The following is a 27,570-nucleotide window of genomic DNA, read 5'->3' as shown; positions in this document are numbered from 1 at the left end:
AAGTGCTTGCACAGCACTTGCCATATAGCAAGTGCCAGTGAAATGGAGGTGAACTATGGTGAACTGTAAAAATGCCCAGCCCGGAAGTCAGGAAACCTGCATCTCTGCCTTTCTTTTCCACTGTTACATTGTGTAAGACTCGGGACTTTTGGAATTAGAGCCCCAAAGTCTTGAGATGGGAGAATTTCCCTGAAAACCTTTAGGTCCTTAGCAGCTCAGTAGGCTGAATTTTGATCCCAGAGTGCCCTCTGATGGTTGACCTGTGAAAGTGCAGGCTCCGGAAGACAAAGGGAATGACGGGCCTATTGTGGAAAGCCTGGATGGGTGGAAAGAGGCTCCCCCTTCCTGAAGGAGAACAAACTGTGTTGTAGGGGGATAACCAGGCTGGGTACAGACCTGAATGTGGGTCTTATCTCTGTGAAGTTCTACCTGCAGGACCTCAGACAAACCCTTCTCTGTGGGACTTGGGACGAGGAACATCAGATAGACAGTCATTTTTAAAGTCTGAATGTTTGTGTGTTTTCATGTGTTCTAGAAAAATATAGTAACTTTCGAGTTCTTTAGTGAATGGATATGTCATTTTAGGGTGAACAAAGATATTTTTTAAAAATTGGAATGTGCTAAAAGAAAATTAAGTAAATAATGATACAGGTGGTATTAGGACAAAAATCGCCAACAGTGGTAAGCAAAACAACAGAAGTCTGGGCAACACTGGACTAGTTTATATGTGGTTTCCTGCACAGTTCTGATAAGTTAATTATATCTACATACTATTTGGTATTATTTCCTAGTATAATGGTCACTGTTTATTGTTTATGCTTCTAAACAACAGGAAGCCAATTCATTCCTGCCCAAGGCCACAGTGGTATGTGTGCTGTGGTGCTTCTCATGGATGTGCCTTCCCTTCCCAGCTGCACCAGAAACTCAACAGCAGGGACTGGCTTTCTGGTCTCGGTATCACCTGCAAGGCCTGTGTCACAGTTGCCCGGTGATATTCACATCCACTTGGGAGTGAGCTGTGGAGCAGCAGCCACAGGCTGGCTCTGGGCACAGGGAGGGCTGGCTTCCCAAGGCTTGTGCTGTAAAGCTCACTCTTCCTATCCAGTGCAATGTGGTGGGGAGGGTGCTGGCCAGGGTCAGCAGTCCTGAAGCCTTGTCCCAGGCCATTCCTTCACGTGCTGATCAGTGGGCTTGTCCACTAACTGCAGGCAGTTGTTTTGGAATTAAAGGTGTTTTCCCAGAGTGGTCTGGGCCCTGCCCCAAGAGGTTCTGATTTTCTGTCTGGCTTTGGGGCTCACAGAGCTATATTTTAGCCATTTTGCTGGATTTGGGAATCACAGTGCTTGATGACCTCGAGGCTGGGTCCCTTCTGGTCCCCAAATTCCATGAACCTCAGCTTCGCAGGGCCCATCGACCCTAGTGCCCTTCCCCTGACCTAACCCCAAACAGGATAAGTGACATACAAAATAACCATAAAAAAGACTTTATTATTTTTTAAAAAACAACAACAACAAATGGCCAGTGAAACCGTGCATCCTGTCAGTCACACATACAGTTACACACACAGCTACCAGCCACTCCAACCAATACGCCTTCACCCACACAGCTCCCTCTCTGTAAGCAGCAACCCTGTGGGTGAGAGTGTCTATTGCTCTTCCTTTTCACTTCTTTCTCCAGAAACAACACAATTGAAAAGTCAATGGACCAGAGAAAGGGATTGATGGGGCAGGAATGGCAAGGCCACCAGAATTCTCCATCCCTGCCACTCCTGGCTACATACTCTCTACACATGTACACACATACTCTACATGAGGTGCCCACATGTGCAGGCACGTGCCCACATTGACCCTCCATGCATAGGGTTGAGTCACTGCAGGTAACACTTAGATTGGCAGGCATCTGAGATGGGGGGGCAGGAAAAGGCAGTGTCCACCCTGAACACCAATGTCCAGCTCCATGCCTTCACCCTGCCCTGATGCCCTGAATGGGGAGCTTTTAGTTCCTTGTGTCTAGGAAAGAAAAATCCCTTTGGGGCAACTCATCCAGACAGCAAGGTTGAAAAGTGCCTAAGAATTTAAAAAATGAATAATTATGTCCTTCCTGCCTGTGGCCCAAAGTGCTTGAGAAACTTGGGGTGAAGAACCCAGAGTTCCGTGAGGTCTGAAGTCCTTGGCAAAGAAGGTTCAGGGCTGCAGGAATCCTGGCAGGACCTGGCTGGTGGAAAGTCCTGTGACTTAAAGAGGCGGAGCAAGTTCCTTGGACCCTGCATTAGAGGAGTGGGACCCCAAGGAGACCGAGGCCAAATGATGCTCCTCAGGAGCCCTTGTCACCCCAGGCCTAGCACAGTGCCTCACACAGAGCAGAGGCTGCAGTTAGGTGGGAATGATGCAGGGTGCACAGGTGACTTGGTGACCTGCTCACCTGCTGCTCACCTCTCAGCCCTTAGAGGAGGATACCTTGTGGCCCTGCAGGGTCAGAAGACCCTGGACCTTGTCTCTGGGGCTGATGTAGTAGCTGCCTTTTGGGTGGACCTGCCTCTGCATCTAGAATGGAGTCTTGAGCAGGTATAAGAACGCTCCCTGGCAGAGCTGCCTCTCTGGGGACTGAGAGATGGCGGTCAGTGAGACAGACTCCCTCTTGCCCCTCCTAGGAATCAGTTTGTCCTGGTTTTCTAGGCTTAACTGTTCTGTACATCCCCTTCCTGCTGGGGACCCTAGTGAGATTTTTGGAGCTCCACTCAGCTTCCCTCCATCCTCAGGGACTCGCTGGGGGGTCCACAAGAGCACATTTCAAAGTATCACAGCCTGGACTGGGGATGGGACCTTCCCTCCCACTTCTTCAGCCATGCTCAATTCACTCCTACAAGACAGGAGGAAGGTGCCAAGTCCTTGGCCTCCTACCTACCTTCCTCTGAGGATAGCTAGAACATGACCTCCTCACAGCTCCCGTAATCACTCTCCACCATGTCAGAGCCCTCATAGTTGGGGGGAGCCTGGGTCTGGCCCCGCCCTGTGGGATGCCCACCCCCAACCTCACAATCAGCATAAGAGGGCCCAGCCCGGCTAAGGCGCATACTCACCCCTTTGTAGCCCCCCTCTGCCAGGCAGGGCCCTCCCCCTCCCTGCCGGAACTGTGAGTGGTAGTAGCTGATGGCCGTGTACTCGTTGAGACAGGGGGCCAGCAGGTGTTCCCGGGGATTGGGGGGCTGTGGGGGCATCAGATCTTCCAGGTTCTGATTGCTGTAACGGGGCGGGAGGGGTGCCCGCTTGTTTTCCAGCTCCAGTGGGAATGGGAAGCCCCCATAGAGGCCAGTGGGGTCTGGCATCATGGGTGGGACCTGGTGGCGGTGAGGCGATGGCGGCAGAGGGCCAGAGGTCATTTCCGAGTGGGGGTATTCCCAGCGTTCCTTCCTGGAGTAAGTAGGAGGCCAGACCGCAGCTCCACCTGGGCACACTGAAAATGACAAGATAGGGTGAGCATCGAGTTTCCCTGGTGAAGGTTTCAGCAGGTCTTACAGCTACTAAACATAGTTCAGCATGTGGTAGAAACAGGCAAAAGACTGGGTGGTTATGTGACCATTCATGTGTGCTGTTTCTGGCAGTTTAGATTGGTATCTAGAATTCAACAGGGCTGAACTTCAAGGCCAGAGGTTTAAGCTAAAGCCAGCTCAAATTGCAAATCTCTACTGATGATCTAAGATTCAGTGAATAAGGGAAAAATGTGGATGACTCCAAGCAGCCCGCTCACCTCTGCTGGAAACAGCAACTCCACCACAAGTCCTAATGGTGAGTCTCCTTAACTGAAGGAAACGGACACACAGTTTGGACTGGGGGAGTGTGATGGCATCTGTCACAGAGGATGATTAAATGAGACACAGCTTGAAAGAATGGAGAGCAGGCATCCCTGGTCCTTGCTCTGTCCCTTCTACTGAATAGTTGGGTGAATTAGAACATGTTACTGTGTCTTTATGGATTCTGATTATATCAGCAAAAAGTTTATGAAAGCACCTTTTTAAACTATTGGTGAATAAGCCAGAAAATATAAAGTGCTTTACAAATTCACCTCCTTCTGAGCCAAAGATGAGAGTGAGGTGAAGAACCCTCCTCTAGTTCAGTCAGTTCTGGACCAAGGTTACCATACCTCCAGAATGGGTGACCAGAAGCTTGGACTACTGCTCTTTCCTTTCCCAGAAAAGCACAAAGGAACAGAAGCCCCCCCCCCTTTTCACCCCAGGGAAAAGGGTCTACATTTATCCCTATCAGGGTCTACAGGTTTCTGCCATAGATATCAATCCTATGGAATGAGTTGGAATTTAGAGGAGGAGATCATGGTACATTGGAATGAGCCACAGATTCTGAGTCCAGAGAGCTGGCATTTGGTCCAGACCACCAGTGCACAGTGACCTTGAGCACATTCCTTCATATCCGATCTCAAGGGATTGGACTGGATGGTGGCCTCACCTAATGGAGTGTTTAGGTCTACCACCCTATTCCATCAATTCCAGAGACTAAGGGCCTCTGGCTATACTGACCCATCTCTTCGCCTGACCATGTCCTCTTAATGATGGACTCATTGTCGGAGTGGGAAGGGACCACAGCTGGCGGGAGTCTGGGAGGCACACTGCAGACCACTGGCCGCTGCTTAGAGCTGGGTCCAAAAGTGACCAGTTCATTTGGAACTGAGGTCTTGCTGGGCTCCAGTTGGTTCAGATTGTTGCAGGAGCTGGTGCTCAGTGGGTTGAGCTCGATGGAAGGCATAGTTTGGGTGTCAACACCAACACTCCTGGCCAGGAGGTCTGGGTCCTCCATGGCCACGGGCTTGTGGGACTTGCAACGGCGGCAGTAGAAGAGGAGCCCGACGGTGCTTAAAATGATAAACAGCAGGGCCACTATGATGATCAGAATCTCCTGTTGCCCCCAGTCACCCCTTGTGATCTCAGGGGTGACTAGGCAGTGTCCTTCTGAGCAGCCCCTTGCTTCCATTTCACACCTGCAGAGAGAGAGAAATAGTCAGGGGATTGAGTCATTATACTTCCCTTTCCATGTCCCCTCTCACAAAGATTTATGGACCCCTGGGCACAAGCCTACCTTCCCCAATTTTCAACCAAAAGAAAAGAAAAGAAAATGGATGGTAACGATCACACATATCAACATCAGAGCGGTCCATCTTCCACCAGGAAGGTGTGGGAGTCAGCTACAACTTCATTCATGACCATTTGGAATCTAGGCTCTGGGCACACCCATGATTTCCCATTCATGTGATCTAGGCATTGGATATACCCTCCACCACTGAGGTGAGATTTACAACCACGTACTGTGGTGGAAGCAGCCAACACACCCAGCTGTCCTCAGCAATATTGTCAGAGTCCCAGACAGAAGTCAGCAGCACGCAGCTGTGGCAGCTGGGCACCACTGTTGCCACTGTTCTTCAGGAAGTCACAGGGACCCAGTTGGTCTTGCACAAACCTCCCATTGGACAACTGTTCAGAGCAAGCACTTGGAATTGTACGACCTCCCAGGTCACTGCCAGCTTGGCGTGCCATGGTGTAAGGCTCCTAGGAGGCTTCCGTGGCCAGTTTCATCCACTTTCGAGGGATATTAAGAAAGGCTCCCTTCATTCTACTTGAGTCCCAGTGTCTTCAGTTTCACCACCAACACTTTATTCTCTTGGGTTAGACATCGTCCTCCCCAAGTTCCTCTTTTAAAATGCAAATACCACCACTTTCAGCCAGGAAGTATCCCGCCAACACATCTCCTGCTGAGTGAGGTATGCAGTGGGGCCAAAAATGCCAGGTGCTGAGAGAAAGGACTTGGGTCACAAACACATGGTGGGGGGCGGTTTGGACAAGCCCTTTCTTTCTCTGGGCCTCAGTTTCCCCATGTGTAAAGTGAGTGGGTGGACTACATCATTGGCTCTCTTATGCACATACTGACAACAAGGGGATCTCTTGGGATCTTGTTATAGATAGAATCCCAGGCCTCATTCCTTGGAGATTCTGATACAGTCGGTCCAGAAATCTGTATTTTCCACAAGTGTCCCTGATAATTTTTAAAAGACTCCCAAACTGGGGAGCCCTAAAACCAGATAATTAGCAAAACTCTTTACTTCTAGGATTCTAGGGATCTAAGGATTCTTGCAGTCCCCCAGACCAGCATAATACAAGGCACAAGTAGCTTGCGGTGGGGTTCAGCACAGCAGTGTCTGTACCTAGCGGAGTCATTGTCCTCAGGCCACTTTCCAGGAAGTCACTACCAGTGCCAGAGAATAACTTCAGCCATTTTCCGACTTCAGCAAAGATGAGAAATCCACCTGAGGAGCGGATTAGAAGTGTAGATTCCCGGAGCCCAGCCTAGTGTAGATTCCCGGAGCCCAGTACGTCCAGAATAAGACTAGAGAAATCACTGAGAAGCCTCTTTCCCTGCATGTTCTGATGCAGGTGGCTGGAGGGAGAAGCCTTGGCACATAGAAAAGACCAAGAAGCCTGGTCACTGGAGCACTCAGCTCCTGGTCTCCCATCGGCAGGAATGTGGAGGTCATTTCCTAATGGTCCCAAACCCAGGATGAGAAGCCAAAGGCAGGTCGCTCCCCTGTGCTTACCTGTCTCCCATATAAGGGTGAGGACAGTTACAGGAGATGCCTTCAGGGGATGAGATGCAAGTGCCACCTTCCAGGCAGGGTATTGAAGTACAGTTCTCCCTTCTTTGTTCACAGTGCCTGCCTGAGAACTGGGGGGGACACTTGCAGACATAGCCTAGGAAGGAGGGCAGGGGGAAAAGAGTCAGGCAGCTGCAGGCTGAGAGGCCCTCCAGGACAGACGGTGGGGGGTGGGGGGCTCGGCGTGTCTGCAGATCTGCATGTCCCATGTTCAGTTAGTGAGTGCCTCCTGTGACAAGCACCGTCCAGGGCACTGATGCCCCGGACATGATCCCAGCCTCAAACAACCTATAGGCTACAGAGAAGAGGCCCATAAAGAATAGTAGGCATCCTAGACAGCGCTCAGTAAGTGCGAGTCACCGTGCTAACCACCTGCACATATCAGCCCATTGGAGCCTCATGCCAGCGCTGAAATTGGTTACTGTTACCTTCATCAGGGAACAGGTACAAGTTGATGGCAAGTGAGGAGATGAGGCACAAAGAATACATGACATTTGCTCAAGGTCATCCAGCAAGTTAGTGGGAAATTTGGGATTCAAACCTATAGAACGAACTGTGTATAATGTCAGTATATTAGTAATTATCATAACATGACAGAGCCTGGCGAGCCAAGGGAGACTGGGGGCTACCGGGCTACCGGGCCAGGGAGGTGAGATGGACCAGAGCATCCCTATGAGCCAGATGCAGGAATTAGGAATTAGGACTCTTAATAGCAAGGGGAAGCCACTGCAAGTTTCCAAGCAGGAAAGTGATACACTCAGACCTGCTCTGTATAAAGGTCACTCTGGTGCCCTGCTGGAAGGCACAGGTGGAAGGAGAGAAGGTAGAGAACAGGGAGGCAGCTGACCCAAGGGGGAGAGATGACAGCTGCCTGGTAGTGCAGATAGATAGAAGTGATCAGATATTCTGCAGATGGAAACGACAGTACTATTATCCTGGCAAAAGTGAGAAAATGGGATAATGCCGAGTGTTGACAGAGACACCAGATCCTCCTGCAGTGCTGGGAGAAGGGCAGCTGCTGTGGCCAGGCTGAAGAGCAATTTGGCCCTAGTCAGTCAAAATAATGATTTACATCCTCCGGGTGTGTGAATTCCATCCCTGGGTGTGGGGTGTGTGTGTGTGTGTGTGTGTGTGTGTTTGAAGGGAGTTCTCATATAGGTTCATAAGAAGATATGTATGAGGATATTCATGCAGCAGTATTGATGGAGGTGGGGTGTTGAAGCCACCAGGGTGTTCGTTGCTAGCTAAGTAGAGAGGGAAGATGTGAGTGCAGGTACACACACTGGGGCATGGAGCCACAAGAAAAGCAATGAATATGAATTGTGACAGTGTGGATGGAAAACTACATGTATAGTATGTAAATACATACATACATATATGTATGTAATTTTACATATATGTATGTAAAAATATATGTATCACATATAGTTAGAAATCCAAGCATGTGTAAAACCAGTGCTATATATTTTGTAAGAACTCATTTAAAAACTTTAGATGTGGGGCACCTGGGTGGCTCAGTAGGTCAAAGCCTTTGTCTTCGGCTCAGGTCATGATCTCAGGGTCCTGGGATCGAGCCCCACATCGGGTTCTCTGCTCAGTGGGGAGCCTGCTTCCCCCCTCCCCCTGCCTGCCTCTCTGCCTACTTATGATCTCTGTCTGTCAAATAAATAAATATCTTTAAAAAAAAAACTTTAGATGTTTGCCTGTGGGTTTGGGGTGGGGGAGAGGCAGCTAAGCACACAGTAAAGAGGAATATAAAAGAGAAACCTGGCATGGACCGAATGTAACACTAAGGTGTGTGATGAAATTGACCCATGGCACCAGAGGTCCCTGTTCATGCCGGTCCCCCATCCAAACAAGTAGAAAGAAAGTCAGTCCTTGTTGAAGGAGAACAAAGACTCTTGGCTTCCCTTAGTGTAAACCTAGTGGATTACTCACAAGATATTAAGGGGAAGAGAGAGACATCTGGCATCAGGGGAGGAGTGCTCCACTGAGATCTGTACCCCAAATGCACCTCTCTCACTTAACAGCCTTGTGACCTTGGGTGAGTTCCTTCATCCATCTGGGCAGCCCTTACGTAGCCCAGCAGTTTCCTGTGCCATGAAATAAAGCCATTGACAGCTTTCTTTCAACCTTTCTCTCCCTCATGGGGCTGTGCTGAAGGAATATACTTTGTAAACTCTCCAGTGATATATGATTGCTAGTTCAATGTGCTGGGGTCTTCTGAAGAGCCTCCTGGGATAAACCATGGAGTCGTTTCCAGCCTTACCTGCCCCATGGGTCTGTGAGCACTTGCCGCCATTGAGACATGGGTTTTGGCTGCAGTCATCCCTGTGTGAGCAGCACTGGGTGAGGGCCTGCCTCTCTTGCAACCCTGATGACTTCTTGCCATGGACCAGCAGCTCCAGCGCCTCTCCGTTGATCACAACCGCATCCAGGCAGCCTTCAAAACCCTGGGACACAACTGGGGAAGAATGCAAGAGAACAAGGCCACCCAGAAAGAGGTCTCCTTCAGGCCTGAGACCCTGGCAGTTCTCTGGGAGCACAAAGGAGGCATTGCCTGAGCTGTCAACCAATAGGCGAATGGAAGTGTCTATCTCCTCCACCACAATGGAGTGCCACTCTTGGTCATTCACGTGGAGCCAGGAGGAAAGATTTCCATAGAAACCACCTGGGCAGTGGTATTCCAGCTGGAGCACTCCATCAGCCAGCTGCAAAGATAACCCAGATGGCCATCAGCAAAGCTAAGAAGTCCTTATAAAAAAAGTACTGCTAACAGACTACCAGTGCAAAGAATGGTGGTTGATTTTCATGGGTGGGAGAAGTAGTATTGGGGGATTTTCAAGGCTGTTTTAAACATTGTCTTTGTAGAGCATAAAAGCTGTTCTGTCTATGGTCTCATTTGGCCCTCACCATATTCCATGGCGTGATCTGGGCAGGGATGGCATCTCCATATCACAGAGGAGGAAACTGATGCCCAGAGAAGCCTTGCTGCCTGAGACTGTCTCTTTTGGATTCTTCTCTGTAGGCCTCTCCTGTGTTCTGTGCTCCTCAAGTTGGCCCTCAAGGACACCAAAAACCCCCTCTCACTCCCACTCTCTTATTCAACAGTTCTGCAGTTCTCAAAGTGGGTCTCTAAGACCTTTCCAGGGAACCCGCAAGGGGAAACCATTTTTATAATAATCCTAAAACATTATTTGCCTTTTATACTCTCATTCCCTCACAAATATGCAGTGATTTCCAGACATGGCTATCACAACAGATGAACACAGAAGTAGATATGAAACTCTAGCCATCTACTATAAAGCCATATGTAAAAGAGATGTGCAAAAAATGTAAAACAGTGCCTCTCTTCTTTTTTCTTAATTTTGGAAAATGTAATTATTGTTCACAATAAGATGGTATTTATGTCAACATGTAATAGGTTTCTTGCTATTTTTAAATGAATTAATAAAGATTTTAACACTTCTCAGTTTTAATTTCTAGTACTGAAAATATTGCTAGCTCTAACCCACATGAACAGAACTTCCCTAGGATCTTTAATTATTTTTAAGAGTGTAAAAAAGTCCTGAAATCAAGAAGTCTGAGAACAACTGGGTTATATCATTTTGGTTTACCTAAACCCAAGAGGTAGGGCTACTGTGGTCAGTCTGGGTTGTATAGAGCCTTCTCTGGGTGAAATTTGAAAATCCAATCCAGTGTTTTACAGAAGTTAGCCATTTGTACATCACTTCCCCAACTTTTGCCCTGGTTGAATACTACCTATACAGATATTTACTTTAAAGGAAATTTACTATTATTATAGTTTGTAAACTCAAAACTGTCCTTAAATCTCTCCTTTCACTTATCCAGGACCACAAATCCATTGGTCCAACCAACTTTTCATTGTCTCTCAACCTCTGGAAGGTTCTCACCTCTCTCCTTATCCAGCTTAAATTACATAGCCAAACTCCTGTCCTCTCCTACGGGGTAAAACTCACTTGGCAAACCACACAAACCTGGCAAAATCCAATTCTCCCTACTGTATGTGAGCATCACTGAGCTGAACATAGCTGAAGAAAAACACAGAACCCTATTTATTGATCTCCCTTTAATTTCATGACTGCAAGTTTCAATTGAGACCTTCATGGTGCCTAATTATCTTCCTCGGTTTACTCTCCCAGATTCACAACCTCTCTCTCCTCGAACCCCTGAAGCTCCCCTCCCCATCCTTGCTCTCACCAGTTGGGTGGGACTTGCAGGCACTCTTACCATCACCTCTATTCACCTTGGTGGAAGCCAGTCTCTCCATTCATGCACTTGGTCCCACCCCCCTTAGCTCCTCAAGGGCTAGTTTCCATTGACTCTCCTTTCTTTTCCCTACATCTTTGTTCATTCTCTGTTGTACCATTCCAGTCATCACACAAACATGCTGTTATTACTCTAATCTTTTTAAAAAGTTTTCTTGAACCCACTTCTCTCACCAGAGATCACCTTCTTTCTTTGCTTCCTCTTTGCAGCAAAATTCCAACCCACCCACCATGATACTGAAACCACTGGTGTTAGGGTATTTAGTGACTGCGGTGTTCCCAAGTCCAATGATTAATATCACCCATCTCACTCATCTCTCAGCAGCATGTTATCAGCTGGTCACTCCTTCTTTCATGATACATGTATCTTCATTCAGCTTGGATACAGTACTCTTGGTTTTCCTCCAACATCACTGGTTGCAAATTTTTAGTCTCCTTTTTTGGATCCTTCTCTTCCCCCAGACATCTCAATTTGGAGTATCACAAGGATGAATCCTTGGTCTACTCTTTTTTCAATCTACACTTCCTGGTGATCTCATCCAGTTTGATGGCTTTCAATACTAAGTATATGCTGAAGGTGCCCAGATCTTCATCTCTATCTGAGACTTTTCTCACAGACACTAGACTTGTTTATCCAGCTCCACTTGGAAGTCTAGTAGGCATCTCAAACTTACATCTCAAAACTGAACTTTTGATCTTCCCCAAACCTGCTCTACCCATATTCTTCCCTAAGTCTGTTGGCAGCAACTCCATTCCTTCTAATAACTCAGGCCCAAATCTTACTCCTTGCTTTCTCTCCCAGCCCTCATTCGATTCATCAGGAAGTCCTCTTGGTTTTACCTTCAAAAATCTATCTAAACTGTCAACTCTTCTTCCCAGTTCACTGTCATTACCCTGATCTAGACCACCACCATCTCTCACCTGAACTGTCACAGTATCATCTTGGGTGGGTCTCTGCTTTTATCTTTGTTTCTCTAAACTTGTTTTTCAACACAGGAGCCATTAGGCTCCTTTTAAAAATGTCACATCATGTCAGTTCTCTGCTCAAACCTTCTCATGCCCTCCATTTTGCTCAGAATAAAAGCTGAAGTCCTTCAATGGCCTATGAGAACTTCATGGATACACCCTCAGCCCACTGTATCGCTGACCCCAAATCCTACTACTACTGTCTCCCTTGCTTACTTTACTCAGGCCATATACACATCTGGGATGTTCTTAAACCTGTGAAACATTCCCCTACCAAAATGTTTTTGCATTGCTATTCCCTCTACCTAGAATGCTACCTAGCTAATTCCCTTACCCCCCTTATATTATGGTTTAGTTACCAACTCAGTGAAGAATTCCCTGATCACCTTACTTAAAATTGAAACTTTCCATAGTCCTAATCCCCTTAACCCTTTTTTTGGTTGTTAAAGCCAAAACATTTATCACATTTGGACAAACCAAGATTTTCTGAGCTATTATGTTTATGTTTATTGTCAGTCTTCCCCCATAGGGTGAAAGCTCTCAGAGGGATTTTTGTCTTATTCACTGATGAGAACACTGTCTAGAACAGTGCCTGTTACTTAGCAGATGCTCGATAAATATTTATCGAATAATTAATTTCTAACTAGCTGCCAAAGTCCGTTTGTTCTTTGTCAAAGTGGGAGATTGGCTTTTGTGTTGGAGGCATTAAAGTCAGGCAGGCAAACTAAGATATTCTACAAGATTAATCAGAAGGACTGAAAGACCATGAGAAAGGAAATTCCTTTTTCTTCCATGTGATTCCATGTAACTTAATGCTGGGTTTGTAGTCTTGAGCAACCTAGTGGTAGCCAGCTTCCCACCCATCCTGGAAAACACTGGCTACTCAGCAAAAGTGATAAAACAAAACAAAACAAACCCACCATGACTAGGTGGCCTCCATTTCTCCCTCTATCTTCAGAAGCGCTCTCTCTCCGCCCACAGAGCAGCCCAACTTGTCTTTGGCTATAATATCTCCAGGTGGGGGGCTTGGGCATCACAGCTGCAAAGTCTTGTGCCTTAAACTAATTGTCACACCAGCATCCCTGAAAACCACGCAGGGTTTTCTCTGCCAACAATTGGGCTTCGTAGCTGTTCCTCAAGCTGTCCCCACCTCCCTCTCCTGGCACGCTCACATGGAATCTCTCAGGCTGGCAGTACCTTACCTTCAGGGAGACATACACTGTCTCATTGCTGAACAGGAGAACAGCCTGCGATTGGAGTGTTTTCAGGCGGAAACGGATGTGCCAGTTCTGTGCCTTCAGAAGACTGTACCGCCCAAAGCTTTGTCCGCTGAATCTTGTGGCAGTACCTGTAGAAGCAAGCGGAGATTTTAGCTCCACATGACGAGGTCCCCCACAGAGTTCTTGAACTGACTCTGTCTCATTCAACCCTTGGGTGACATTGTTCACATCCTATAGAAGTGAGGCTTCTTGGTGAGTCAGGGTGGGGGGAGTTACCCGTCCAGGATCCTGCAGCCAGACAGACACCATCCCCCTGCACACTTTCTTTTGTCCCCAGAGACCCTTGCCTTGGGTCTCAGGAACTATGAGCTCAAACCACCGAGAAAGCAAGAATCAAGCCAGAAATGCTACCAATGAAATGTGTGGAAATCAAAATTTCTATCCTACATAGTTTCTTTGTTATTTCTAACATCACTGGGTGGGGAGCAAGAGGCAGAATTGGAGAGGATTTTGCATATATGTGTGATTTCAGGAATACCATGAAGGTGCTTCGCCTCAAGATCTCCCCTTTGTCATTAGGAGTGTAACCGTTTGAGAAGCTCATAACCAGACGCATCGCTGCTGAGAGGTCCAGAGTCACTGCGACCGAGGAAGGGGATGCAGAATTCTGTGAAGTCCTATGTGCACATCCCCCCATAGCAAATGCTAGCACATAGTTACAGAGTCAGGAGGCTCCACTTCAACTTGACTTTCTCCAGCTGATTTGACCATGGGATCCTCTTATGGGGACCACCTCTTCCAAGCCCTAGGAAATAGCATTCTGCCGGCCACCGTGGAGAATTCTGTGTTATACGTATATTAAGCACTATCCTTCCCAGAAGGGAGTCCAGTTGTTAAATCCCTAAAACCTCAGTGTGAATAAGCTTATCAGTCATCAGGCAAGGGTAGGAGCTGTATACGGTCCCAGATACCCTAGACTGTTGAAGAGAGGGAACAAAAGCCAAGAGGAGAAAGAAGAACCAGGAAGCCTTAGGCACATGGGATTTCGAGATCCGGAGGCTGTCCGTCATCTAAAACTCTCTGCTGCAGGCAATTCTGTTGTCGTAAGTCATTACTGGATAGGAGGCTGAAGATGATCTAGATCATCTAGGAATTCCCAGACCTTGCTGAAGATCAGCTGGAGAGAACTTTAAAATACAGAATGCCAGGCTCTATCCTCAGAGAGTAAGACTCACTAGTTCCTGAGGCACATGAGAAGCTGCATTTTAAAAATCTCCCCATTATGGGTGTATTGGCTAGAAAAGAGACCAAGAGGGGCTCCTGGGAAGCTGGACACGTGGTGATCCTGGCTGTAAGTACCAGTTACACGGGTGTATTTGGTTCGTAAAAACCGTGGCACGTAGACCTTTCTGTGTGCCGCATTTCATTTCACCAAAATGTTTTTAAAAACAACAAATCACCCCTCCGAGTGATTCTGACAATTGGCAAGCCAACCTCTGGTATTTCTCAAAGAGCAGCCCTTGGACCACCTGCTTCCGAACTGCCTGAGGTGCTAATGCCAATTCCAAGGAGAGAGAGATGGAGAGAGAAACCAAGAAACAGACTTAACTATAGAGAGCAAACTAATGGTGTACCAGAGGGGAGTGTATGGGGGATGGGTGAAATGGGTGAAGGGGATTGAGCACATTTATTGTGATGAGCTCTGAACAATGTACAGAATTGCTGAATTGCTGTATTGTACACCTGAAACTTATACAACACTCTACGCTAACTATATTGGAATTAAAATAAAAACTTCATAAAAAATGTCAATTCTAGGCCTCACCCAAGACCTTCTAAATAATACACCTGGAGGTGACCCTTAGGAGGATCGAGCCCCGCATTGGTCTCTCTCCTCAGTGGGGAGCCTGCTTCCGCCTCTCTATGCCTGCCTCTCTGCCTACTTGTGATCTCTGTCTGTAAAATCTTTTTAAAAAATAAAAAAGCAAAACCACACTCCCCAGGTGATGTTGCACAAGCATGAATTTTTAGAGCCTCTTCTCTCTGGTGCCAGGTGACCAAGAAAGAACCTTCGACCATCACGGCTTTCCTTGCAGGCAACTCTGGAGCAAGAGAGGCAGAAAGGAAGCACTCCCCTACCCTCACCCTGCCCCATAAACACACACACAGCCAAGAGTAGCTCACCCAGCCTAAATACAGTGGGACCTGGAGAAAGTCCACCAATCTTTAGAGAAAGAATTTCCCTAATGCAAAAGGGGGAACCCATAAGGGGTAGACCAGGCCAGGCAGGGGGCGGTGGTGAACTGGAGACTTTTGCCGATGCTCCTGAGCTGGTCAAGGGCATGGATTCTTGATGCCAGGGGTGCTGGGTAAGTCCACAGGAAGAAACTGACTTCCTATAGATCTTGGTGAAGAGCTCAGCCTTTAGAGTGGGACACACAGGTATTTAGACCAGCGCCTCACAGGAGGCCATGAAGTTTCAGGTGAACTAATGTTGGTGACAATCAGTTTCAGTAACATATACAGCATCCGGCACATTGCAGATCCATCTAGCCACAACTGCTACCATGTGAATGACAGCCATCATGGACATTGTGCTTACGGACCAGACAAAAGTTAGGTGCTTTTATATCCATTGAGTGATTTACTCCCCAAACCAACTCCAGAAGGCAGATGATAATATTTTCATTATTTTATAGATGAGAATCTACAGCTCTGAGGACTTAGTAACCCATTCCAAGTTACACAGCTAGTAAGAGAGGGAGCTGGAGTTAAAATCTGAGGTTATAACCACCGGGCGGTAGTAGTAATAGTAATACTATTAGTAACTCATGTTAGTGACTACTTTCTATATCAGGCACTTTTCTAAGGAAGCTCTTAATATTTAAGACTCATTTAACCCCTATAAACAGCTCAAAGACACAGAGAGGCTAGATAATTTTCCTAAGGTCACTTGGCTCACAAGCGGCAGAGCTGGGATTTAAACCCAGGTGTCTGATGCCAGTGTCTGTGCTTTCAGTCATCCTACTAACTGCTTCTTGTATCCTTACTGCTAGTTTCAAAACTCCAGAAAGTGACCACGAATAGGGTGCTATTCCATGACTAGATTCTGTGAGGCCACTACCCATCCCTCGTGGCCTATGGCCTAGCCCTGCTAAAACACCCCTCTAACTACCCCATGCGGCCTCCCTGGGATCTCCATCCCTACAGTGAGTCTGGCTAAGCCCTGCAGTGCTGATTGTCTTGGGGAAGCCTGTTCCTTACCGTTGCAGGAGCAGCTCCTCTCCAGGCGGTGCCGTGGGGTCAGGATGCTGAGCCTGGCTGTGCTGTACGTGGGGCCCACCCTGGGGTCCAGGTGCACCATCTCTTGGCACATTTGACCCTGGCAGCTTGGGCCCTGGCAGGGCACCACAGGCATGGCTGACCTCATCTGAATTCCCACCGAGTGCTCCATCTCCTTGGCTGAGCGAGTGATGATGGATGCCAGCTCCTGGAGCTTGTAGAAGGTTCCAGAATGCCCCTCAAAGACCAGGAGCACGTCCACCCCAGCTGTGGTCTCTGCAGGCTGAAGGCTGGCCAGGTGAATGTTAGCTCGTTTGATGTCCAGTTTGTTGCTGAGGAACCTCTGCAGGTTCCTCCAGTGGTCGCTCACCAGTTCCTCCGGGGTGAGCTGGTGGAAGCCCAACCACATGGCCTGCTGCAGAGCCTCCCGCCCCACGTGCCACACATGGACATGGACCCCAGCAGTGGCAGCGAAGGTCCCATCACTGACTGTGACGTTGAATGCATAGCGGCCACGAGGCAGGTCCTGGGTGGCAATAATCTTGCCATCGAATGTGCCCACTGAGAAGTGCCTAGCCACGTTGTCCTCTCCTGCCAGGCTGTAGGTCAGCGTGTCCTGCGGGTCTCGGTCTGTGGCATGGATTTTGCCCACCATGCCACCATGGAATTCCTCCTCCCCAATGGTGATGAAGATCTCCAGTGGGAGGGCAGAGGGTGGGTAGTGACTCTGCTCCGTGACATGGACACTAACAGACGTCGAAGACGAGAGGGGAGGGATGCCACTGTCTGACACCTGTGGACAAAACAAGCATGGCCATTACCACAGGACTGCATTACCACAACTGTCTGTGGCCTCCTGGGGCAGCCACGTCTCTCTACCTGAGGGCAGGCTCACCACATCGTCACAGTTGAGAAAGAGAACAATAATTCCAAAGCACTGAAGGTATTATGGAGGGAGTTATATCCCATACCACACAGTCAAACTCAACTCCATTTCCTCATCTGACAGCTCTCTTAGCTCAGAGCTAAGCATAACATACAGCTGGCATCAACTGAGCGCAGACTGTATGCTGGTCACTTCTAATGCTTCTGATGCGTGATCTGAGATAGCTTATCAACCTTAACCCTAACCCTAACCTTTCTTATGAGATAGATACCAGGAAGTCTTCCATTTTCAAAAACTATGACTAAGACTTAGAGGTCAAGTAACTCGCCCAAAGTCATAGAGCAGGTAAGGCCAGAGTAGAATCTGAACCTGTGTCTAGTCTGTTTCTTTGCTGGCCTCTAGTGCCTCCTAATGAATGAAAGCATAAGTACAAGAAAAGTGCAAGAGGATGTGAGGCAGATAATTACTGTGATTGTCTGGGTCAGAAGACAGAGGTCATTGCTTGGAAGGCAATTATGTCCATGCCCTTAAGCTTTGAAAACTCTCTACATTAGCCCACACCTGTCCTCTGAGCTGCAGACTCCCATTCCCAACTATCTACTGGACACCTCCACATCAGTGTCTCATGGGCATCTAAAAGGTGATATGTGCAAAAAAGAGTCCTCATTTTACTCATAAACCAGTCCTTCCCCCACCACACCATATTTCTGGCCTCAGCAATGGCCCCACGGCCCAGTCTTCACTCCCAGGTTCCAAACCTGGGAGTCACCCCTGATTCTTCTCTCTCCCCCATATCCAGTCTATCACTGACTCCTGTTTATTTCCGTGCAGAGCTTGTCCCTAGTCTGTCCACTTCTTGCATCTTTATTATCAGCTCAAGGTTTCTGCACCACTCTCTCCAGCTGGAATTGGAAGTAATGCTAAAAGTATTACGAAGGCTTATAATTAGGGTGGCTGTACATCCTGGTTTGCCCAGATTGGTCTTGATTTTCACTGATTGATCCTGTTGTGGCTCAGTGATCGCCAATTAACTACTTTTAGGGCTTCTTTCCCTCTCAAGTGCATCACAGTTTGGACATCTTGGGCAGTAGTAGTATGGTCACCCAAGCCAAGAGGACTCCATGATCTACCCAACCCATCTCTTCAGCTTTATTCCCAGTAAGATCACTATTCTGACCAAATTGGCCCCATCTCAGATCACGTCAAGCTCCTTCCCAACTCAAGAGCTGGCTTATCTTGCTCCAGCCTGCAACATTCTCCTGCCCATTTTCAACATGACTGGCTCCTCTCTGGTCCCAGCTCAAATGTCCCTTCCTCATGAAGGCAGCCGCCCTCTGAATATGTCTCCTCTGTGCCTTTCATAAGGCACTTTCTTTCTTCGTTCATTTACTGTTTATCTCCATGACTAGAATCAAAAGCCTCCAGGACAGGGATCAACCCCTCCTCTTCCCTTGCTGTAACACAAGGGGCAGTGAGCATAGGGCCTGGCACAGGATGGGTGTTCAATATTTGTTGAAAGGCTTAGCAAATCACTGACTGGCCAGCTGGGTGAATGGATGGATATGTCATCCTGAACCCAGAAAAGTTCACAGAATAACAGGGTCCACAAGGACTTGAGATTTAGGAAGGGATTTTGAGGGAATGAAAAGAAGAAATGATTAACTACCATCTTGACACTTCCCTTTTTGCTATTCTCACTCTACCCTTTGCAGCACCACCATAACACCCTAAACACATATATATCTTCTTTAATTTGGACCCCACAGCAGTTCTTGTGAGGTTCAGAGAGCTTTCCTGGCCAATCTCAAGGAGTTAGAGCCAGGGTGAGAGTGTTGTTCTACCTGGAAGCTGTGCAGGAATTCAGAGCTTGGGCTCTAGGGTCAGAGTATTTGGTCTGAAGCAACCCACCTCTGCCACTTATTGGTAGTATTACTTTAATCCAGTCATTCAACCTCCCTGTGCCTCAGTTACCACATCTTAAAAGCTGGGGTGGTAACTCTATCCATCCTAAAACCTGTTGTGAGGATTTAATGCAATAATGCATGTGAAGCACTTAGCCTAGTGCCCAGCACCTAGTAAGAACTCTATACATTTCCGCCTAATAGTAGAAGCACTGGCAGTGCTTTCGCCAGCACACTACTGTCCCCACAGTCACCACCAGTGGCCCAACACAGCTCTCACCTTGATCTGAAGCTGATACCATTCCTGGACTCTCCTGCTCAGGCCCATAGTGGTCACCAGCCATCCATCAGGGGTCACTCTAAAGACAGAGCCATCATTCCCCTTGGTGATTTGGAATGAGTAGGGGGGACCATTCTCTGGGGAGTCTGGGTCACTCAGGATCAGCTGTAGGACTTTGCTTCCATGGGGTGAGTTCTCCTAAGATAGAGAGTGCCAGAAAATCAAAGAGCAAAATGAGTTCCAGTCCTTCCTTTTGCATCTTTCTGGATGCCTTCATCTGGGACGAGTCGTCAGCACTCTGGCTATTCTCAGGATATGTCTGGACCTCAAGCTATCACTCGTTCATTCTGCCAACCTGTGAATTAGTTGTTGGCTTCACCAATCTGGACAGGAGCTTCCTGAGGGCAGTGCTGGATCTTAGAAACAAAACCCATTAAGGCAGGAAGGGTCCTTAGAGTCCCTTTCTCCTATAAAAGGTGACTTGCTCAAGGTCACATAGCTGAGGATTCATGTATATAAACTAGTGCATGGGGATCCATGCACAAGTTTTGTGGTTCATAGGGTCAACAAAACACCTATAAATGATTTCCTGCTTAGAGGACCAATGGAACACCCAATTGAATGAGAAAATTTTAAAATGAGTAAGCATTCAAGTAAGAAAAGTCTCTGTTCTATAATATGGGAATTTAGTATCTATAACACAATGGTTGTTAACTGCCTTTTTTGCAACAAAATCCTATCAACAAACAAAACCTTATAGACAGAAACTAATGGATGCCTACCCAACAAACATTCCTTCCTCCCTTTCTTACAAACCCGACTTTTATTCAGGTGTAGGATGGCAATATACTCAGAAAAGATATGCCCTTATTTTTTTTCTTTCTTTCCTTAAAAATTTTATTTAATTTTATTTTTTTTCAGTGTTCCAAAATTCATTGTTTATGTACCACACCCAGTGCTCCATGCCCTTATTAAAAAGAAATGGACTGGGGCACCTGAGAGGCTGAAGCTGGTTAAGTGTCTGACTCTTGATTTCAGTTCAGGTCATGATCTCAGGGCTGTGAAATTGAGCCCTGCCTAAGGCTCAGTTCACTGGGCATGGAGCCTGCTTAAGATTCTCTCTCTACCTCTGCCCACCCCTACTCATGCTCTCTCCCACTCCCTCTCAAAAAAAAAAAAAAATGGAGAGAGATGAACTATGATTGGTCTAAGTCAGTTATAAAATCTGATTCCCTGTGCCAGTTTTTGGTTTGATTGTGATCATGTAATCTGATTCTGGTCACTGGAGAAGTCAACCAGCTGAGGGTTCTGAGAAGCTTTCTTCTTTGATAAAAACAGATCCTGAGGAGAGGGGAGTCCTTTTCTATTTGCCTTCGAAGATGGTAGACAAAGATATAATGCTGGAGCTGTGCAGCCACTTTGTAACCAGGAGAAAGAAGGTGAGGGAATTTCAAAGAAGCTAGCCCAAAGCTATGATTCCATTTTTCCGCTGAGATAACCAGTTCTGGAATAGAACCTCCCACCATCACATCTTTTGTTATGTTAAATAATAAGCCCTTATTATTAGTGACATTTTAGTCAGATATTCTGTTATTGGAGGTCAATGCACCCTAACTAATACTTATAATATACAAAAAGTATAAGTGGAGTGACCATAGCTAATACATAGCAGGACTCAGGATTCTACCTTCCTATCCTCTTCCTTACCTCCCTTACCTCTTATGGTCACAATTCCCATTGAATCCCTAGGCCTTCTCCAGATCCCATTTATAAACCATTTTATGGTGAAAATAGCTTGGGGATTTGGAAAATCACCTGGGTTTAAATCCCAAGTTTGCCACATTCTAGCTATGGTACATTTCTGTATCTCCATTTAAAAAAAATCTATGATGTGTAAGGGGGCAGAGTAGGCCCCCTTATCCACAAGGATATGTTCTAAGACCCCCAGTGGATGCCTGAAACCATGGATAGTATCACATCATTTATACTGCTTTTTCTATACATACATCTCAATGATAAAGTTTAATTTATCAATTAGGCACAGTAAGAGATCAACAGTAATAACTAATGATAAAATAGTAAATTATAACAATATAATATAATAAAAGTGACGTGAATGTGGTCTCCCTCTCTCAAAGTAACTGTACTCCCCTATTTTTCCTGTGATAATGTGAGGATGGTAAGATGCCTATGTGATGAGATAAAATGAGATACATGAGAGAGGCAAAAAGAATATGTGATGTACATTAGGCTACTATTGACCTTCTGAGGATACCTCAGAGGGGGATCAGTGGTTGACTGGGGATTAGCCTGACTGAAACCACAGAAAATGGGGGGACTATTGTACTACCTGCTTCATGTAGCTGTGTGGGTCACAAATGAGGTAATGGATGGAAGTGCCTAGCACAGTGTCTGATTATTTTTAATTCTGTAATGCACAGTCCCCTTTAGCAGGCTGTGTTGCCATTAGGGATATTAGTGGCAAGGTCACAGCAACTGTTTGGGTAGACTGATACCAGCAGTGAGCACCCTCCAGGAAAGAAATGAAGGAGGAAGTCTTCAGGATGTCTTTGGAACCACAAGCGTACCTGGACAGAGGTGCTGTAGTTGAGCTGGAAGAATCTTGGTGGGTTATCATTGACATCCACCACTTGGATAGCAATGTCTATGTCTTCATGCAGTGGGGGCCGCCCGCTGTCTGTGGCTCGGAGCCTCAGGGAATAGCTAGAAATCTAAAGCAAGATGCCAGTGAAGAGTTAGCAACAAGACCTCCAGTTCTGCCCCATGACTCATCACTAATATTTTCAGAAAAATAAGATGGAGACACTCCCCTATGCCCACCTCCATTAGCCACCCATGCTATTTTAGGGTCCACGTTTTGGAGTCAAGAAGAAATAAGTCTGATTTCCAGTTCCACCACTTACCAGCTGTGAGAACGTGGGAAGGTGACTAAACATCTCTGAGGATATCAGGACCCACCCCCTAGGATTATTTTAAGAACCAAATGGCATAATGTCATAAAGCACTTAGCAAAGTTCCTGGCACAGAGCAGGTGCTCAACAAATGATAATTTATTATAATGATCTAATGATTCCTGGTTAACACTAAGAAGCTAGCCCGGGCTCCTCCAGTGAAGGTTAAGGGTCACTTAGTCTCTTTCCTGCTTCTGGCCTCACAGGCCATAGAGACCACACAGAGAAAACAAGTGTGAGGCACTGAAGACAAGTCTGGAGAAATCAGCAAGGTGTGTTGACCACAGTTCATCATCTGAACCTGCACTGGGGCCATCTCTCTCCTCACATAAGCTCAGATTGGGCCCCTCCCACATGACTCACCTGTTCCCAATCCAGGGCCTTGGCCACCTGTAGCTCTCCCTTTTTGGGGTGGACTGCAAAGTGTCCGAGTTGGTTCCCTCCTACCAGGCTGTAGGTGATGGCACTATTTGCAGGTCCATCTTCATCAGTTGCTGACACCTGCAGCAGTGGGAGTGTAGTTGTGAATGTAGGGCAAGAGGGACCAGAAAGGAAAATTGCCCCTGGGAGTGTAAGGGGCAGATATGTCCCTATGCCAATGCTGCCACTGGGCTGGCAGTCCCTGGACCACAGTCATCCCTACCAAAGGAATCTCTTCATTTTGTATCCTAGTATAGATTTCAGCATGCCATGATTCATTCATTTACTCCTTCACTCATACTGATGGGGTGCTAGGTCCTGAGCTAGGAAGTGAGTGATGTGCCCAAGTGAATATACCCACAGGAAGTTTAATGTCTAATTTTACGGGTAATTCTAATTTGGGGCAAAGTATGATCAGCTTTATGACAGCACAGAGAACACAGGGATAAATTCTACCTGGGGAGATTAGAAAAGCATTCATGAGTCTCAGAAGAATAAAGAGAGCTTCTGGGAGTGGATCCATTCCAGGAATGAGCCCAGAATGTGTGAAAGTACAGAGGCTGTTTAGGGAAAGATACATCTTATGTGGTTGGAGCACAGGATGCATGTCAGAGAGTGAAAGGAGATAAGACCAGAAAGCAGAATAAAGAGGGGCCATAGAGAATCTTGAATATGGGCATACAGAGTTTGGTTTCACTCTGTGTAGTAGGGGAGCATTTATACGTTTACATGCAAAGAGGTGTTATTTGGTGCTCCTCCCCCTCTACACACACTAATACTCCAGGCCCTTCCCAGACCTTGAAGCCTCTGGTGATTCTCTGGGGTCTCTCCTATGTCCTGATCTATCAGTACCTGATCTAGACCTTATCAAACATAGCCCTGAGACCCTCTGTCATGAGAAACAGCTTGGCCAAGTGGCTGCAAGTCAGAGTTAAATCTATAGTGTATAAATTGATCAATTAACCCATACTCATAGACATCAGGGTGGGGAGAATCCACCCAAGTCCATGCCCCCCCAAAGGGGAAAGTTCCATGTCCTTACTGTGAGCACAACGTCACCCACGATGGCATTCTCTAAGACTCTCGTGCTGTACAGATCCTGGGGGAATCTGGGTCGGTGTTCATTGACATCAGTGATGTTGACCACGATTGTGGTCATGTCACTGAGGGAGGAAGAGCCTTTCCGACTGCATTCTATGGATAGGAAGAACTTGGAGCTTGTCTCAAAATCCAGGCTCTTGTTGACATACAGGATCCCTGAGGAAACAAGAGATGATGGGAGCAATGAAGCATTTGGGACTGAAAAGGCAGAGATCTGAGGTGTCTTGGGTCAAACCCAAGGAGAGGCACAGGGTTGGGAGACAGATCTCTTCTATCTCCTTCACAATCTCTTCCATTTTCTCCTCCTCCATTTCCATCATCTCCACCAAGTCCTCCATCATCTCCTTCCTCTCTTCCATCATCTACTCTATCATTTCCTCCGTCATCTCCTCTTTCTCCTCCATCATATCCATCATCTCGTCCTTCATCTCGTCCATCATCTCATCTTTCATCTCTTACCTCACTGTCTTTGTTTTGTTTCCTCATTACCTTCCCCACCCCTCCCCCTCCATCTCCTCTTATTTTTGTTATTGTCATTCTCGACAGCAGTGTTTCCCTCATTTATCTCTATTTCATTGAAATCTCATTTCAATCTGTAATGCTAAATCTTTCTCATGTAGATCAATATTAATTCTGTAGAGTAGGAACAACGATGGTTCCCATTTTCTAGGTGAGTCAACTGATGCTCTCAAGTTCACCTGCCTAGTAAATGACAGAACTTATATTATAAAGTTTTGTAATACCCAAAATTGTTCAATTAACTGCTAGAGTATAGATTTATTTCTCTGAAATTTGGAAAAGAAGAAGGATTTATCATACTCTTTCTGGATAACCAAATATTTAAAGGTAGAAAATGCTTCCTTATGAAAAAATTCTAGTTAGTAAATGAATGAGGAATGATAAAATCAGAAGATCGCCATTTTGCTGGCCCTAATGAAATAATTTACCTAGGAAATGATCACGTAAGGTTGCTAAAACCATTAGAAGGACAGCTGACGAAGAACTCTGTAATGAATGGGTCAGGCTCATTGTCAATCTTAACCTCAGGAAAACCAAAATTAATTACATAATTAATTATTATATGCCTCCTAACAGTGCCAAGTACAGCCCAGCATCATCTATGAAGTACTATTGCCACAAAATTAAGCTTGAACCTGATCAAGGTCTTAAATTCAGATGTCATTTATGAGAAATATAGGGGCTAGAGAGATATATGACATCAAAAAGATACAACTATTAGTCAATCCAAAAATAGAAAAAATTCTGCCCAACACATGACCCAAGTTTCCTTAGTTAGATGGTGGGGGAAATAGAGAGGGAAAGGAAAATGTTAGAGATTAAAAGAGACTTAAAATATTGCCTATCAACCAAATGCAATGTATGCATGGGAGTGGTAGCGAAGGGCAAATGTGAAATCAAATGGGCACACGTTAACAATTAACGAAGCTGGGTGATGGGAATGTGGGATTCATTACACTGTTCTCTCTATTTTTTATATGTTTAAAATCTCCATAGTACAACCATTCAAAAATACTGCTCAATGATAAGACAGCTGCTCTAGGAGGTAGAGAGTACCATTGCAAAGGGTGCTGTGAGGGGGAATCTGACCTGGGCAGCCTCTGAGGCCCTTCCATGAGGTTCTGTGAGTCTGACTTAGACTCTTCTGTGGCTAGGAAGAAAGAAGAGACCGTTTCCTAGTTCTCTTCATGAGAATAAGGGGAGAGTCGGGGGGGCGGCGATATTTGGGGAGGGCTGTAGGAGGGAAGCAGGTAGCCCTGCCCTGGGAAGCTTATGCCCCAGATTCCAGCAAGTGTTTGGTCACCCAAGGACAGAGAATGGCCTCAGCCTCCAGGGGCTGATCCTGAGCTGGGACCATGAAGCTACAAACTGTAGGAAGAGAGTGGGTTGTCAAGCATCCTGGGTGGGGACATGGAGGAATAAGGGGTGTCCCCACATAAGCTGGCCCCAGAGTGGAAGAGGGACTTGGGACCTGGAGAGATGCAGAATGAAGAAAGAACCAAAGAAGTTTTGTCCTGGGAGGGTCTATATGGAGCACACACACCCCACGTGTGAATAAGACGGTGTTCCCCAAGACCCTGTGTGTGCAGGTACATGTAGGGGGTGGGGCTGCCTTGGCACTGGCTCACCTGTGAGGGCATCCAGGCGGAACCTCCCCTGCTCGTTCCCACTGACCACACGGTAGCTGGTCTTCTCGGCACTGGGGCGAGTGAGGGTGGCCAGCCGCAGCACCTCTGTGCCAAGCTGGGCGTCCTCGGGCACCTGCACACTATGCTCAGTGTTCAGGAACACCGGCAGATAGTCATCAAGGCCTACCACTGAGACAGTGACTGTGCCCAGAGTGGACAGTGGTATCGGGGTTCCCAGGTCAGAGGCACGGACAGTGAGCTCCAGTGCTTCCTGTGGCCTGACCCGTAGTGGCTTCTCCAGCCGAATCACACCCGTGGTGGCTTCAATGGAAAAATGGCCTTCAGCAGAGTCCGTCAGAGAGTAAACCACCTGGGCATTGGCACCTGTTGGGGAGACCAAGGGTACAGTTCATACTGAGAGACCCTCCTCTGGCCCCATCTGCAGCGAACTTTCTACCCACAGGAAGGCCTGGTGCAGAGGGTCCCCATAGAGGCTAACATGCTCAGGTTGTGTTAAGAGTGAGTATCTCTCCCCTGGGGCAAATAATACATTACATATTAATAAAAATAATTACTAAAAAAAAAAGAGTGAGAATCTCTCAGTGGGAGATTCTTTACTGGGGGGAGGTGGGTTCAAGCTTCATAGAAAGGTTCTTGGGGGTAGGGCATCTGCAAACCTATAAAATTGTCTGAAAATGTTTATGTGGATTTTAGAGTCCAAGGCCAGCTTATAAAGTAAAAATTGTGCAAGGTCAAAGCCATCTAGAGCAAGTTCCTTGGTTGTGATAGAACAAGTCTATGTCTTGATGGAGGTGGTGGTTACACGACATTCTATGTGGGATAAGACTGAATAGAACTATACACACAAAGACATGTGCTCACATGCACACGTTCAAATGAGTGCATATAAAAACCGGTGAAATCTGAGTAAGGCTTATAATCCAGTTACCAGGAATGTCCCAGTACCGATTTCCTACAACAGCTAAAATGCCACCATTGGGGGAAGCTGGAGAGGCAGGTACAGGGGCCTCTCAGTACTCTTTTCGCAACTTCCTATGAGTCTATAATTATTTCAAAATAAAAGTTAAGGAAACACACATACCCATGAAAAGTTCTTAGCAAATCAAAACACGCAGTGTTTCTTCACCTCTGGCTCAGAGTCTATTATGTTCTCTGGTTGTGTACTAGATGAAGCAGTAGGGGCCATTGTGTAGGAAGAACACCAGTACTGACTGCTCAGCCGTGAGATCCTCACCCAGTGGGAGGAGTGCGTGCCCTGAGCCTGAGGGTCTCACATCTCACACACACGTAGGGGCACACACCCTTTTGGTGGAATGGTGGCAGGAACTGCCTATTACAATAGTGGAATTTACATAAATTAAAAGCGCATACCATGCATTTTCCCCATATGTACATTTTTCTGGAGAGACCATAATTTTTCTAGAGAGGGGG

The 27,570-nt window shown here is 46.8% G+C and overlaps 1 protein-coding gene across 2 annotated transcripts in view; it reads right to left on the bottom strand.

Annotated features, from left to right (window-relative positions):
- Positions 1 to 1,467: 1,467 nt before the first annotated feature.
- Positions 1,468 to 27,570, bottom strand: part of FAT2 (FAT atypical cadherin 2) — a 78,474-nt gene continuing 52,371 nt past the window's right edge. For both annotated transcript variants that reach the window (XM_044231079.1, XM_044231089.1), the window contains exons 14-24: positions 26,119 to 26,502; positions 23,913 to 24,127; positions 22,814 to 22,951; positions 22,067 to 22,210; positions 19,479 to 19,676; positions 16,394 to 17,204; positions 13,112 to 13,257; positions 8,924 to 9,365; positions 6,598 to 6,751; positions 4,532 to 4,989; positions 1,468 to 3,453 (exon numbers count right to left, since the gene is read on the bottom strand). In XM_044231079.1, the coding sequence (XP_044087014.1) occupies positions 2,921 to 3,453; positions 4,532 to 4,989; positions 6,598 to 6,751; positions 8,924 to 9,365; positions 13,112 to 13,257; positions 16,394 to 17,204; positions 19,479 to 19,676; positions 22,067 to 22,210; positions 22,814 to 22,951; positions 23,913 to 24,127; positions 26,119 to 26,502 (3,623 nt within the window). In that variant the 3' untranslated portion in view covers positions 1,468 to 2,920. The remainder of the gene's footprint in view (positions 3,454 to 4,531; positions 4,990 to 6,597; positions 6,752 to 8,923; positions 9,366 to 13,111; positions 13,258 to 16,393; positions 17,205 to 19,478; positions 19,677 to 22,066; positions 22,211 to 22,813; positions 22,952 to 23,912; positions 24,128 to 26,118; positions 26,503 to 27,570) is intronic.

Source organism: Neovison vison, chromosome 1 (assembly GCF_020171115.1).
Source record: "Neovison vison isolate M4711 chromosome 1, ASM_NN_V1, whole genome shotgun sequence".
Lineage (NCBI taxonomy): Eukaryota > Metazoa > Chordata > Mammalia > Carnivora > Mustelidae > Neogale > Neogale vison.
This window is presented reverse-complemented; position numbering and strand designations above follow the sequence as displayed.